This window comes from Callithrix jacchus, chromosome 15 (assembly GCF_049354715.1).
Source record: "Callithrix jacchus isolate 240 chromosome 15, calJac240_pri, whole genome shotgun sequence".
In the NCBI taxonomy this organism is placed as follows: domain Eukaryota; kingdom Metazoa; phylum Chordata; class Mammalia; order Primates; family Cebidae; genus Callithrix; species Callithrix jacchus.
In genome coordinates, this window is record NC_133516.1 from 39,311,468 (window position 1) to 39,326,813 (window position 15,346).

Consider the following 15,346-nt stretch of genomic DNA (forward strand, 5'->3'; position numbering starts at 1 on the left):
ATCGATAATGGTTTATCAATGGCAACAAATACACCATACGAATGTAAGACATTAATAATCAGGACACTAAGTGTGGAGGGGAGCACCAGGGGTGGGGTGGCAACATAAGAACTGAAGAACTGTCTTACTATCTGCCTAATTTCTCTGTATATCTAAAATTGTTCTAAAAAATAGATATTATTTTATAAGTTAATTATATTTCTGTATTCAAGCAATAAACAGAAGATTAAACGATTTAAAAATACCAAATAATATAAAGAGATATTTAGTACCTAAAATTATACCTAAAAAAGGTAGGTACCACCTCTACAGAGAAAATTATAAAACAATGAGAGATGTTAAATAAGAGATAAATAAATAAAAGATTCTATTATGAATTGGAAGACTCCATATTGTAAATTTACCAATTCTCTCCATTGTCTACTTAATACATTCCTAATCAAAATCCCAACAGATTTTTGTGGAGTATGAAAAGTTGATTATGAACTTTATATGCAAATGTTAAGGGCTAAAAACAAGCAAGAAACATGACAAAGAACAAGGTGAAAGGACACATTCTACCAGGTAACAGGACTTATTACTGTTATTGTCATTAACCTGTTATAATTAAGTGAATGTGGTATCAAGACAAGGATAGACAAAAAGGCCAATGGAGGCTGGGCACAATGGTTCACATCTGTAATCCAACACTTTGGGAGGCTGACACATGTGCATCACTTGAGGCCAGAAATTCAAGACCAGCTTGGCCAACATGGCAAAACCCCATATCTACAACAACTACAAAAATTAGATGGCCGTGGTTGGTACATGCCAGTAATCTCAGCTACTCGAGAGCCTGAGGCACAAGAATCACTTGAACCAGAGAGATGGAGATTGCAGTGAGCCAAGATTGTGCCACTGCACTCCAGCCTGAGCAACTGAGACTCATCTCAAAAAGAAAAAAGAAAGAAGAGGAAAAAAAAGAAAAAGGCTAACGGAACAGAATAAGCTGCCTCAAAACATATCTACACATATATGGACACAGTGGGGATGGTCTCTTCAATAAATATGTAATTGCTCATCTATATGGGAAAATATTTAAATTGGACCCCACATTCACAGAAATAAAATTTCAAGATTGAAACATAAATCTGAAAAGCAAAACTAAACAGCTTCTAGAAAAGTGTGGAATAAAAATATCTTTGAACCAAGGTAGGAGAGGATTTCTTAAACAAAACACAGAAAGCACTAGCTATAAAATAAAAGATTGTTCCATTTAACTGCATTAAAATTAAGGACTTTTATTCATCAAAAACACCATTAAAAAGTTAAATTACACAGTGACCAAAAAGACACCCAATAATATATTAAAAATTACTACATTGAACTGTAAACTTAAAAACGGTTAAAATTGTCAATTTTGTGTTATTTTATTTTACCACTTTTTTAACTGCTACAAATCAATAAGGAAATGGTATGTAAAATCCAAAAAATAAATGAGCAAAATATATATACTGTCGTTTCACAAAAGAGGCACTCCAAATGGCCAATAAGCATATGAAAAGTGTTCAAATTCTTTTTTTTTTCAGGAAAATGCACATTGAAAATACCAAACTTTCGCCCAATAGAGTGGCAAAATTGAAATTATCTCACAATTGCAAGTAAGGATGTAAAATAATAGAAACTTTGTGCACTGCTAATAGGAGTCTAAAACTGGAACTACTTGGAAAAGAATTTTGCCTTAATTAGTAAAGTGAAGAAAAGCATATCCTATAACACCTGGAAGAAATGAATATATGCACCAGGATACATGTATAAAAATGTTCCCAGAAGCATTTCCAGTAACAGCAAAAGCAGAAACAACCAAATATCTAGAATAGTAAAAATTTTAAAATAAATTATTATATACAATGTGGAATGGATGCAATATGGAATGGAATACTAGACAGCAATGAAAATCAACTAAAGTTAAGGAACAATGACATTACTATACTAACATATCATTGCCAAGAAGCAAAAGAATATAAACAATATGACTCCCTTTACATAAAGACCAAAATCAGAAATTACAGTGATTAGAAATGCATGTCTAAATTATACAACTATAAAAAAGAACAAGGAAGTAATTACTATAAAAATCAGAATAGGCTGGGCACAGTGGCTCACACCTGTAATCCCAGCACTTTGGGAGGCCGAGGCAGGTGGATCATAAGGTCAGGAATTCAAGCCCAGCCTGGCCAATATGGTGAAACCCCATCTCTACTAAAAGTACAAAAATTAGCTGGGCATGGTGATGGACACCTGTAGTGCCAGCTACTCAGAGGGCTGAGGCAGGAGAATCACTTGAACCCAGGAGGCGGAGGTTGCAGTGAGCTGAAATTGAGCCACTGCACTCCAGCCTGGGTAACAGAGCGAGACTACGTCTACAAAAAAAAAAAAAATCAGAATAGTGCTAACATCCAGAAGACAAGAGATGATGATGGGCTTCAAGGGTGTCAGCAAGGTTATATTTATTTCCCTAGGTGGCAATTACTGGCTGTTTACTTTAGAACATTCCAAATTGTACAATTTGTGTTTTATGTAATTTGGGTATATGTATTGTTTAACATTTTAAAAAGTTTTTTAAACAAAGAAATAAGAGTAAAATATAGGTAAATAGGTATATAATCTTGTGCTGAAGAAGGTATAAATTTAGAAACTATAAAAGAAAAAATATGTCTAAAAATCTATATTGTTTAAGGACATACACACAATTGGAGAAACTAAAGAAATTCAAAGCTATGATTACTGTACAAATCAACTGCAAACCTCAAGAGGAGGACAGGGAAGGAGAGGTACTGTGATCAGAAAGTCATATGCAGAGTCCTGGGGTGTTAACAGTACCCTATTTCTTGACCTAGATGGTGACAATATAACTATTCAATTTACAGTTATTTGTGTAACTATCTGTTTTACACATCTTCATTATGAATATTGTATTTCACAATGAAAGAAACACAAAATGTGTAAATTAAAAGTTTCTTACCTGAATTCTTGAAATCAACTCTTCGATTCCTGCAGTCCGGGCTTTTTCTACATAAGTTATCAGATCCATCATCTCTTCTGTTGTTTCAGGGACTTTTAATGCATGTTCTTTAATTGCTTCAAATTCACTGCAAATACTGACATAATACTTCTCTTTAATAGACTTATGTTAATTAATATTACATCATATTCAATAAATGTGTGTTATGACAATTATTATAAAATAAGAACTGTGCTATCCTAAAAATAATTGGTTGATTCACTAAGGTATCTTAAAATATTAAGCTTGACCAGACACAGTGGCTCACACCTGTAATCCCAGCATACAAAGACAAATTGCTGAAGGACACCGTATTCAATAAACAGTGCTGGGAAACCTGAATAGCCACAGGACTCCCATCTCTCACCTTACACAAAAATCACCTCAAGACGGATGAAAGACTTAAATCCAAGACCTGAAACCATAAAAATTCCAGAAAAAAACATCAAAACAAAGCTTCTGGACATTGACCTATGCAAAGAATTCATGACTAAGACCTCAAAAGCAAACACAACAAAAGCAAAAATTTAAAAATGGGACCTAATTAAACCAAAAAGCTTCTACACAGCAAAAGAAATAATCAGCAGGGTAAACAGACAACCCACAGAGTGGGAGAAAATATTTGCAAACTGTGCCTCTGACAAAAGACTAATATCCAGAATCCACGATGAACTCCAACAAATCAGCAAGGAAAAACAAATAATCTCATCAAAAAGTGGACAAAAGACATGAATAGGCATTTCTCAAAAGAAGATAGACAAGGCTGGGCTTAGTAGCTCACGCCTGTAATCCCAGAATCATGGGAGGCCGAGGTGGGCAGATCATGAGAGATCAGGAGTCTAAGACCAGGCTAGCCAATATAGTAAAACCCCATCTCTAATAAAAATACGAAACTTAGCCAGGCTTGGTGGTACACACCTGTATTCCCAGCTACTGAGGAGGCAGGAGAATTGCTTGTACCCAGGAGGCAGAGGTTGCAGTGACCTGAGATTGTGCCACTGACTCCAGCCCGGGCAACAAGACTCCATCTCAAAAAAAAAAAAAAAAAAAAAAAAAGAAGATAGACAAACAGCCAACAAACCTATGAAAAAATGCTCAACACAAGTAACCATGAGGGAAATGCGAATTAAAACCACAACGAGATACCACCTCATTCCTCTAAGAATGGTCATAATTTAGTCAAAAAATAATAGATGTTGGTGTGGATGTGGTGAAAAGTGAACATTTAAACTGCTTGTGAGAATGCAAGTTAGTGCAACCACTATGGAAAACAGTATTGAGATTCCTTAAGAACTGAAAATAGAACTATCATTCAAGCAATCCCACTACTAGATATCTATCCCAAGGAAAAGAAGTCATATGAAAAAGACATTTACACAAGCATGTGTGTAGAAGCACAGTTAATTGCAAAGCTATGGAACCAACCTTAGTGCCCATCAACCAATGAAAAGGCAAAGTTGAAACATGGAATACTACTTGGCCACAAAAAGGAATGAAATAATATCTTTTGCAGTAAGTTGAATGGAGCTGGAGGTCATTATTCGAAGTGAAGTAACTCAGGAATGGAAAACCAAATATAGTATATTCTCTAAAGTGGCAGGTAAGCTATGAGGATGCAAAAGAGTGATATAATGGACATTGGGGACTCTGTGAGGAAAGCTGAGAGGCAGGTGAGGGGTAAAAGACTACATATTGGTACAATGTACACTGCTTGGGTGACAGGTACACTAAAATCTCAGAAATCACCACTAAAGAACTTATCTGCTGGGCGTGGTGACTCGCACCTGTAATCCCAGCACTTTAGGAGGCCCAGGCTGGTAGATCACTTGAGGTCAGGAGTTTGAGACAAGGCTGGCCAACATGGTGAAACCCGTCTTTACTAAAAATACAAAATTAGCCAGGCATGGTGGCACATACGTGTAATCCCAGCTATTTGGGAAGCTAACCCAAGAGAATAGCCGGAACCTGGCAGGCAGAGGTTACAGGGAGACTTTAGCTCAAAAAAAAAAAAAAAAGAATTTGCATGTAACCAAACCATTTGTAATACCCAAAACTATTGAAATTTTTTAAATTAAAATAATTTTTTTTTTAAAAGACAGGGTTTCATCATGTTGGCCCAGCTGGTCTTAAACTCCTGACCTCAGGTGATCCACCCGCCTTGGCCTCCCAAAGTGCTGAGATTACAGGCGTGAGCCACCACATGTGGCCAATAATTTTTTCTTTAAGAAAAAAAATATCTGGCCCAGGCACAGTGGCTCACACTTATAATCCCAGTGCTTTGAGAGGCTGAGGTAGGAGGATCTCTTGAGTCCAGGAGTTTGAAATCAGCCTGGGCAACATGATAAACCATGTCTCTAGTAAAAAAAAATTTTTAATTTGAAGTAAGAAATAGAAATCTGTATTGTCATGCTATTACCAGAAATAAAGGAAAACACCATGTAAAAACAAAATATAAAAGAGGTAAGTAACCTCTTAGTTCATGTAGGAATTTAAGAAATATGTGGGAAATTATACTTGCTCATTCACTCGTTTAATAAACAGCTGAGTACCTACAATATGCTAAGAAAAAGTCTAAACATTGTAAATATAGCGGCAAATGAGACCCTGTCCTCATAAAGCTTATATTCAAGCTGAGGAGAGAGACAAAGCACACAAATATGTACTATGTTAGATAGCAAAAAAAATGATGAGGATCCCTTAAGCCCAGGAGTTCAAGGCTGCAGTGAGCTATGATCGTGCTACTGCATTTTAGTCTGGGCAACATAATGAGACTCTGTCTATAAAGAAAAAAAAAGCTATGAAGAAGCCACTATTTTATAAAGAGTGGCCAGGGGAGGCCTTGCTAGGAAGGTGATATTCAAGGTAGGGAAAAAAAAAATGAGTCGTTCAAATAAGAGGAAAAGAGATTCCAGGAAGAAAAAACAGCAAGGACAAAGGCCATACAGTGGTAATAAGCTTGGCATACTTTAGGAATGGCAAACAGGCCAGTAGGAATGAATACAGAAAGAGGACCTAGTACGAAGTTGGAGTGGTAAGCAGGAGACAGATCAAGTAGGACTATATAGCTAATTCTTGATTATCAGAAATACAAGAGGAATGTGGCCAGGCACGGTGTCTCACACCTGTAATCCCATCACTTTGGGAGGGCAAGAAAGGAGGATCGCTTGAGTCCAGGAGTTTGAGACCAGCCTAGGCAACAAGTCAAGACCTCATCTCTAATTAAAAAAAAAAAAAAAAGAAGGAAGGAAGGAAGGAAGGGAGGGAGGGAGGGAGGGAGGGAGGGAGGAAGGGAGGGAGAAAAAAGTATAGGAGGAATGCATTAATGTGGATAACGCAAAAAGACAGATAATCCTCCTGGGGATCATCTTGCTAGAGCAGAATCTGAGTCCTTTGGGGAGAGATATTTCAGCAAAAGAAAAGGAGGCAAACAAAATTATGAAATCAAGACGGCCCAAGCAGATGCTAAACCAAACTGTGAAGTAAGCAAATTGCTCTTCAATGACCTTGTACTTAATCCAGTGGCACACATTTCCTCCCCTTGATGTTATGTAAAGTACAGAATTTAAACAGGATGGAATTAAAGAATAAACTAGGTGAAGGAAACTGGACAAATTTTCAGTTGCTTCTATATCATAGGTTTATAATAAGGTAGTTATTTTGTGAGAAGTATGGAATTTTCCAGAAAAATCACAGATACTATGAAAATAAATACAAAAAAGTTCTGTTAAACATTTTTTTTTTTTTTACTAACTGTGGCATTGCCATTGTTCTTACTCATCAGGATGGTTACAACTCTCAAGGGAAAGGTTCTAATACTTTACCCTCTTTGATATCTTCTTGTGAAGTCTACTTTTATACAGAGTATGCCTGATAAACTTGACTTCTGACTGTAATATATTTGCTTATTGACTTTAAAATATTTATTGGGCTCCTATTCTATACCAAGCAAGCTGCTCGATATTTTACAACTGTTATCTGTGATCGTAGCGTTAGTCCTGAAAGGAAGGTACTATTTCTCATAGTTGGCACAGTAGGAAACTGAAGCTCAAGAAAGTCAAGTAGCTTGCCCAGATTTATGGAACTAGTAATGGCAGTCAGGATTCAAATTCAGGTCTTTCTGATTCCAAAGCATACAATTTTTTCACTTTACTTCCAGGAAAATAAACATAATAGCTAACATTTATGGAGTACCCATGTGCTAGGCAGTGTGCTAGGTGCTATACATACATTAGGTTTAATCTTTACAAAAGTTACAAGCTTTTTGGGGGACCCGCAGATAACAAATTAGTTCAATAAATTGGATGATGGAGGGCCGGGCGCAGTGGCTCACGCCTGTAATCCCAGCACTTTGGGAGGCCGAGGCAGGTGGATCATGAGGTCAAGAGATCGAGACAATCCTGGTCAACATGCTGAAACCCCGTCTCTACTAAAAATACAAAAAATTAGCTGGGCATGGTGGCGCATGCCTGTAATCCCAGCTACTCGGGAGGCTGAGGCAAGAGAATTGCCTGAACCCAGGAGGCGGAGGTTGCGGTGAGCCGAGATGGCGCCATTGCACGCCAGCCTGGGTAACAAGAGCGAAACTCCGTCTCAAAAAAAAAAAAAAAAAAAAATTGGATGATGGATTGGTTGAGTACTGGGTAAATAAACCACAGGACATATTCCCTGTCTAACAAGGAAAGTTGCTTCTTAGCTCCATTTATCACAGCTGGCCCAATGTGGCATGTTCTTCCCACTTTTTCAAGAAAAGTAAGAAATCCAAAGTGTGTGTGCATGCACATGCATGTGTGTGTGTACTCCTAATTTTAAAACAATAGCAAGTCCAAAATGTGTTTAAACAAAATAAAACAGTGTGAAAGAAGCAAAACACATCTACATGACATACTCAGGTAGCAGCCCACTAATTTATGAATCCAGTTTTATAGTCACCTGCAAAGTAGGTATCAGTGTCCCCATTTTACAGATGAGAAAAATAAGCTAGCTGATAAAATAAGTAAATATTGGGGTCAGGGATGATCACCAAAAGTCTATAATCTTATCATTATCATGTAATCTGTACCTGAATCTGGTTTATTTCCATTTCTTTTCTTTAAAATCCTGGGTTGCATTAAAAATAGTATCAAACAAAAAGAACCCAGCCCAATGGGACTACAAAGGCACCTCTATAGGAGGCAGCTATGAAGAAAAAGTTGTAAGTACTTACATATTTTAAGCTTTTGTTTTTAAATGAGAATTACTTTAGCAAAATATTTCTTTAAGCCATATAATTCTGAGCTTGGGAATTAATTCTACTTACCATTCATTTTCTTTTCTATATTTTGAAGCTATATCATTTAATAATATGTTTGCAAAGGCTTTTGCTTTATTTGTCAGGCCTGTCTTCAAATCTTCACAATCCAAACGCACCATAGGATAACGAATCCACTGAGGCAAAAGCATTATTTCTGAGGCAAGACTGAAAAATTTTTCTATAAACTTGAAAAACAGTGTTCAAATTAAAAAAAATGCTTAGAACGTTCACTGATTTTATAATATTGTATCGTTATGAAATTCTTGATTATATAATATAAATACACTTTATTCCTTTTCTGCTAAGTAACTAAAATTTTTTTCCTTGTTGCATACATATTTTTTTCACCTGTTCTTTCCTTAAGGAATTTGCCAATTTACCAGTAAATATCAAATATGATGCCATTCACAGTATCAAAATCTGAACATATCACAAGGTAAAATTTCCCTCAATAATTATTTTTTAAAATTATCTGCAGAGTCAACTTGCATAGCGGATAAATACTTGCTTTTGCCATTACTGATAGCTCATTAAATTTCTAGTTTTTTTCACACTTTATGTTCACATGGTCAAGGATTCTAATTCAATCTTCAGGGAAAAAAATATATATATATAAGCAACTATTGGTTTTTGTCAAAATACTCCAAGCCAGGCATGATGGTTTGAGCCTATAATCCCAGCTACTCAAAGGAGGCTAAGGTGGGAGGATCACTTGAGCCCAGGAGCTTGAGGCTGCAGTAAACTATGATGGAACCCTGCATTCCAGGATTGGTGACAAGATGAGATCCTATCTGTTAAAAATAATGATTTTTTTTAAAAGATTAAATAAATAAATTATAATGATAATAATCCAAGAAGAGAGAGATACTATGCTCTGCAATTACCAAGATCCAAGATTTTGGAATGTATGCCAACTTCTTTTTTTTTTTTTTTTTTTTTGAGATGGAGTTTCGCTCTTGTTACCCAGACTGGAGTGGAATGGCACGATCTCAGCTCACCACAACCTCCGCCTCCTGGGTTCAAGCAATTCTCCTGCCTCAGCCTCCTGAGTAGCTGGGATTACAGGCACGCACCACCATGCCCAGCTAATTTTTTGTATTTTTAGTAGAGACGGGGTTTCAGCATGTTGACCAGGATCTTCTCGATCTCTTGACCTCGTGATCCACCCGCCTCGGCCTCCCAAAGTGCTGGGATTACAGGCTTGAGCCACGGTGCCGGCCTATGTATGTCAACTTAAAGTTTGAAGTATGCCAACTTCTAACCCAAACACTGGGATAATTTTTTAAAATTAAACAAAGTAGTATCAAGAAAATCTGACAAGCTATGTTGTACTTGGTAAAAGTGAAACATACTTACCAACTTTGGACAAACTTTGACTTAATTTCACAATCCACTTTCAATGTTTCTATCTGCCTTACTTCTCACTCAATCTCCACTCTCTACCAAAATGTCCTATTCCTTTTATTCTTCCTTCAGGAGAACTTTCCTTCATGTTACACTCTCTCAATGCTATCCCTTTTTTCTAGAGTATCTAGGATGTGGTGAATTGGGTTTAAATTTGTTTAATGTTCAAGGGGGAAGATAACAATGAATTAATTCAAAGACTATCTTAAGCACCTGCCTTGTTCTTGGTTGGACATACACCAAATAGGCTGGGCATGGTGGCTCACACCTGCAATCCTAGCACTTTGGGAGGCTGAGGAAGGTAGATCACCTGAGATCAGGAGTTCAAGACCAGCCTGGCCAACATCGTGAAACCCCGTCTCTACTAAAAATATAAAAATTAACTAAGTGTGGTGGCACTCCGCCCCCCAGGTTCAAGCAAGTCTCAGCCTCTCAGGTAACTGAGATTATAGCATCTGCTATCACACCTACAAACCCAGCTACTCGAGAGGCTGATACTTGCTTGAACCTGAGGGGCGGAGGTTGCATTGAGCAGAGCTTGTGCCACTGCACTCTAGCGTGGGAGACAGAGCAAGACTCTACCTCAAAAAAAAAAAAGAAAAGAAAAGAAAAGTAATACACCAAATAAACAAATAAAGGATAGAAAGAACTGACGGCACTGAAAAAAGATAAATATGGATAAATTTTACCATAACAAAAGAAGAAAAACACAAAAGAACATATACAGTATGACATCTTTTATATACTATGGATAAAACTAAACTGTATCATTTAAGTATACATACATAGGTGGTAAAACCATAAAGGGAAGAAGGAAATGTCAGGATAATAGTTACCAGGAAAGTTATAACTGGGGAGAGGCGCATGGTGGCTTCTGGGTATAGGAAAGTTCTCATTCTTTTTTTTTTTTTTTTTAAGCTCCCTATGATTTCAGAAAGTTCTCATTCTTAAGCTGCATGGTTATTACCACCTAGGTTATAATTAACTATCAATCTATACATACGTATAATTTTTTACATAGTTTTCTGTATGTATATTTCACAATTATATTAAACTTTTTCATGGAACATTTTAAACATACAAAAATAGGCAAAATGTACCCATCATCCAGTTTCAACAATTAGCAACTCATGACCAACCTTTTGTTAACTATACCTCTAACCACTCCCCGTCCTGTTTTATTTTTACAGAAATCACAAGTATCCTATAAATTCGTCTGTATAAGCCAGCCGTGGTGGCTCAATGCCTGTAAACCCCCAGCACTTTGGGAGAATGAGACAGAAGAATTGCTTGAAGCCAGGAGTTTGAGATCAGCCTGAGCAACATAGTGAAACCCCCATCTCTACAAAAAAAAATAATTTTTTTTTAAATCAGCCAGCCAGCTAGGACAACATGGTGAAACCCCATCTCTACAAAAAAAAATACAAGAATTAGCCAAGTGTTATGGCATGTGCCTATAGTCCCAGCTTCTCAGGAGGCTGAAATGGGAGGATCACTTGAGCCCAGGAGGCAGAGGCTACAGTAAGCTGTGATCACACCACTGCATTCCAGCCTGGGTGACTCTGTCTCGAATAAAAAAAAAAATTAGGCATGATGGCACACACCTCTAATCCTTGCTACTCAGGAGGCTGAGGTGGGAGGATTTCTTGAGCCCAGGAACTTGAGGCTGCATTGAGCTATGATCATATCATGGCACTCCAGCCTGGGCAATAGAGACCCTGTCTCTAAAAAAATAAAGAAATAGAGGCCAGATGCAGTGGCTCACACCTGTAATCCCAACACTTTGAGAGGCCAAGGCAGGTGGATTACTGGAGGTCAGGAGTTTGAGACAAGCCTGGCCAACATGGTGAAACCCCGTTTCTACTGAAAATACAAAAAAGTAGCTGTGCGTAGTAGCAGGTGCCTATAATCCCAGCTACTCAGGAGGCTGAGGCAGGAGAATCACTCGACCCTGGGAGGCAGGGGTTACAGTGAGCTGAGATAGTCCCAGCTACTCGGGAGGCTGAAGTGAAGGACCCGGGAAGTTAAGGCTGTAGTGAGCCATGATCATGCCACTGCACTCCAGCCTGGGCAATACAGTGAGACCCTGTCTCAAAAAACAAACAAACAAACAAAAAACTCTGTATGTTTAAAATTTAGGATGTTAGAAAAATTAAAATGCATAAAGTACACATTAAAAATCTAAACAGTCAATAGAAAGAAGGAAAACGAAGAAATATAAGGCTAGTTTTAACCAATAAGGTCCCTTGAGGAGGTAGGAATCTTTTCTCTTTCAATTGCCTTTTCCCCCACCGCTACCAGAATTGCCTTTTTTTTTTTTTCTTTTTTTGAGACAGAGTCTCGCTCTATTGCCTAGACTGGAGTGCAGTGACACAATCTCCGCACACTGCAACCTCTACCTCCCAGGTTCAAGTGATCCTCCTGCCTCAGCCCCCAAGTAGCTGGGATTACAGGCATGTGCCACCATGCCCAGCTAGTTTGTATCTTTAGTAGAGATGGGGCTTCACCATGTTGTCCAGGCTGGTCTCAAACTCCTGACCTTAGGTGATCCACCCACTTCGGTCTCCCAAAGTGATGGGATTACAGCGTAAACCACCACGCCTGGCCCAGAATTATCTTTCTAAAACTCAGATCCGAATAGATTACTTCCATGGTAAAAAATCTTTAGAACAAAGCACAAACTCTTAAGCAAAGGTACCCCAGGATTTTCCCATGTGCTCCAACTTGCATTTCCAACTTCATCATATTCTAAATCTTTCATGTTCTGTGTCCCTGATTCCTGTTCTTTAACTATTTCCATTCATGTATGTTCTCTGAACACTTTGGTTCATGCTACATCCCCTCCCTTCTCATCTACTTCAAAGCCTAATTCACATTTCACTTTTGCATAATACCTTCACCAATTTTCCAGAGCAAACAAACACTTTGTCCATATCTCTATTCCAGTACTTATATCAATACATCATAGCTGTTATTTCCGTGTCAGACTTCCAGGCCAAATATAAGCTCCTGAAGACAGTGTTTATGTGTGTGTGTGTGTGTGTGTGTGTGTGTGTGTGTGTGTGTGTACATATATATACATATATACATTTTTTTTTTGAGACAAGGTCTCGCTTTGTTGCCCAGCTGCAGTGCAGTGGTGCAATCATAGCTCACTGCAGCCTAAACCTCCCGGGCTCAAGTGATCCTCTTCTTGCTTCAGCCTCCTGAGTAAGAAGGGACCACCATACCTGGCTAATTAAAAAAAAAAAAAAAAAAAAACTTTTGTAGAGACAGGTTCTCACGATGTTGTCCAGGCTGATCTCAAACTCCTGGGCTCAAGCAATCCTTCTGCCTCATTCTCTCAAAAATGCTGGGATTACAGGCATTAGCCACCACACCCATCCTATCATTTATTTTTGCATCACCCAACCTTGCCAGGTGTCTGAATGGGATAAGGAAATTTTTGCTGAATTAACAAAAGAGTAAATGAATGACTAAAGAAATTACAAGGTAAGCTAAGGAGTTTTACTGAAATATTTTAAATAAGAAATTCTATTTAAGCATTTACTTCTTAGAATGAAAAGATCCCACTATTATAAAAAAAATTCAAAACATATTCATAAAAATAGAGTTACCACTTACCTCTGTATATTCATCAAAAGTATGATCTTCTGTCTGAAAAGTCTCTATATTCTCAACTGCCATCCCATCAAGGAGCCAATTATATTTTTCAACTGAAAATTAATAATCTAATTAAAATTCAACAATACCCTTTTTAAATAATAAAACACTTTTTTATATGATCATGGAATGGGGAACCTACTCAATTAACTTTCATTATTATTATTATTATTATTATTATTATTATTTTGAGATAGAGTTTCGCTCTTGTCGCCCAGGTTGGAGTGCAGTGATTCAATCTCTGCTCACTGCAACCTCCACCTCCCGGGTTTGAGTGATTCTCCTGCCTCAGCCTTCCAAGTAGCTGGAATTATAGGCATGTGCCATCATGCCTGGCCAATTTTTATATTTTTAGTAGAGACAGGGTTTCACCATGTTGGCCAGGCTGGTCACAAATTCCTGACCTCAGGTGATCCACCCTTTAATTATTCCAACATTTCTTCTTTCTGCCTTTGACTTTATCACCCTGCTCCAGTTAACATGCACCCTTTGGACTGGACAACAAAATACGCTGGGTTTGATCCTTGACTCTGCAAAAGCCATGCCTCTGCTCACTTCCAGCTCTCCTTGTTCTTTCATGGCAGCCCCAGACAAACAAATACCTGACTAAACTCCAGCACAAAAAAAATGATCAAAAATGGTATAATATTATATATGTCATATATACCGTATGTCTCATAATGTTTTCTTGCGCCTTCTAAGTTCTGACGTACTGCTGCCTTCAGTGTATTAACAGCCCAGTGTAACACGTGTTCAGGAAGTGCTGTGTCAAGATTTACTGGTGTTAAAGTTCCTGATAGCCAAGAGGGGATTGTTTGGACATTCTAAGACAAATAAAAGAAAGAATTTAATAAATATCTAACTGTATAATCTATATATAGTGGGGTTTTTTTGTTTGTTTGTTCGTTTTTGAGACGGAGTCTTGCTCTGTCACCCAGGCTGGAGTGCAGTGGTGCAATCTCAGCTCACTGCAACCTCCACCTCCCAGATTCATGCAATTCTCCTGCTTCAGCCTCCTGAGTAGCTGGGACTACAGGCACATGCCGACACACTCAGCCAATTTTTTGTATTTTAGTGGCGACAGGGTTTCACCATTTTGCCCAGGCTGGTCTCAAACTCCTGAGTTCAGGGACTCCGCCTGCCTCTGTCTCCCAAAGTGCTAGGATTACAGGTGTGAGCCACTGAACCTGGCCTATGTGTAGATGTTATACAATATTTTAAAACATTCTTTTCAGATTTCAATGGCCCAAGAAAAAATAATTGATACAAAATAATGATTTAATTGTATAGTTTGTAGTCTAAACATAAAACAAGTTGGGCCAAGTGCAGCAGCACATGCCTATTGTCCCAACTACTTGGGAGGCTGAGGCAAGAGGATCACTTGAGCCCAGGAGTTTGAGGCAGCAGTGTGCTATGATCATGCCTGTGAGTAGCCACTAAATGTCCGCCTAGGTAACATAGTGAGACCCTGTCTCAAACAAAACAAAGAAAACCTCAAGTTTCATTAGTTTTCTATCATTCAACAAACATTTATTGACTAATGTCAAAGTAATTATACCAGAAAACTCTAGAAATAACAAATATTAATTGGATCTTGTTCTTTTTTTTTTTTTGAGACGGAGTTTCGCCCTTGTTACCCAGGCCGGAGTGCAATGGTGCGATCTCGGCTCACAGCAACCTCCGCCTCCTGGGTTCAGGCAATTCTTCTGCCTCAGCCTCCTGAGTAGCTGGGATTACAGGCACGCACCACCATGACCAGCTAATTTTTTGTATTTTTAGTAGAGACGGGGTTTCACCATGTTGACCAGGATGGTCTCCATCTCTTGACCTCGTGATCCACCTGCCTCGGCCTCCCAAAGTGCTGGGATTACAGGCGTGAGCCACCGCGCCCGGCAGGATCTTGTTCTTAGGAGGCAGAGGCGGGTGGATCACGAGGTCAACAGATC

At 38.3% G+C, this 15,346-nt stretch overlaps 1 protein-coding gene across 15 annotated transcripts in view; it reads right to left on the minus strand.

Moving 5' to 3' along the window:
- The window catches only part of DNAH12 (dynein axonemal heavy chain 12), a 346,345-nt gene that overhangs the window by 263,242 nt on the left and 67,757 nt on the right, over positions 1–15,346 (minus strand). For all 15 annotated transcript variants that reach the window (XM_078351228.1, XM_078351230.1, XM_078351232.1 and 12 more), the window contains 4 exons: positions 14,068–14,224; positions 13,362–13,453; positions 8,340–8,518; positions 3,005–3,140 (listed from right to left, as the gene is read on the minus strand). In XM_078351228.1, the coding sequence (XP_078207354.1) occupies positions 3,005–3,140; positions 8,340–8,518; positions 13,362–13,453; positions 14,068–14,224 (564 nt within the window). The remainder of the gene's footprint in view (positions 1–3,004; positions 3,141–8,339; positions 8,519–13,361; positions 13,454–14,067; positions 14,225–15,346) is intronic.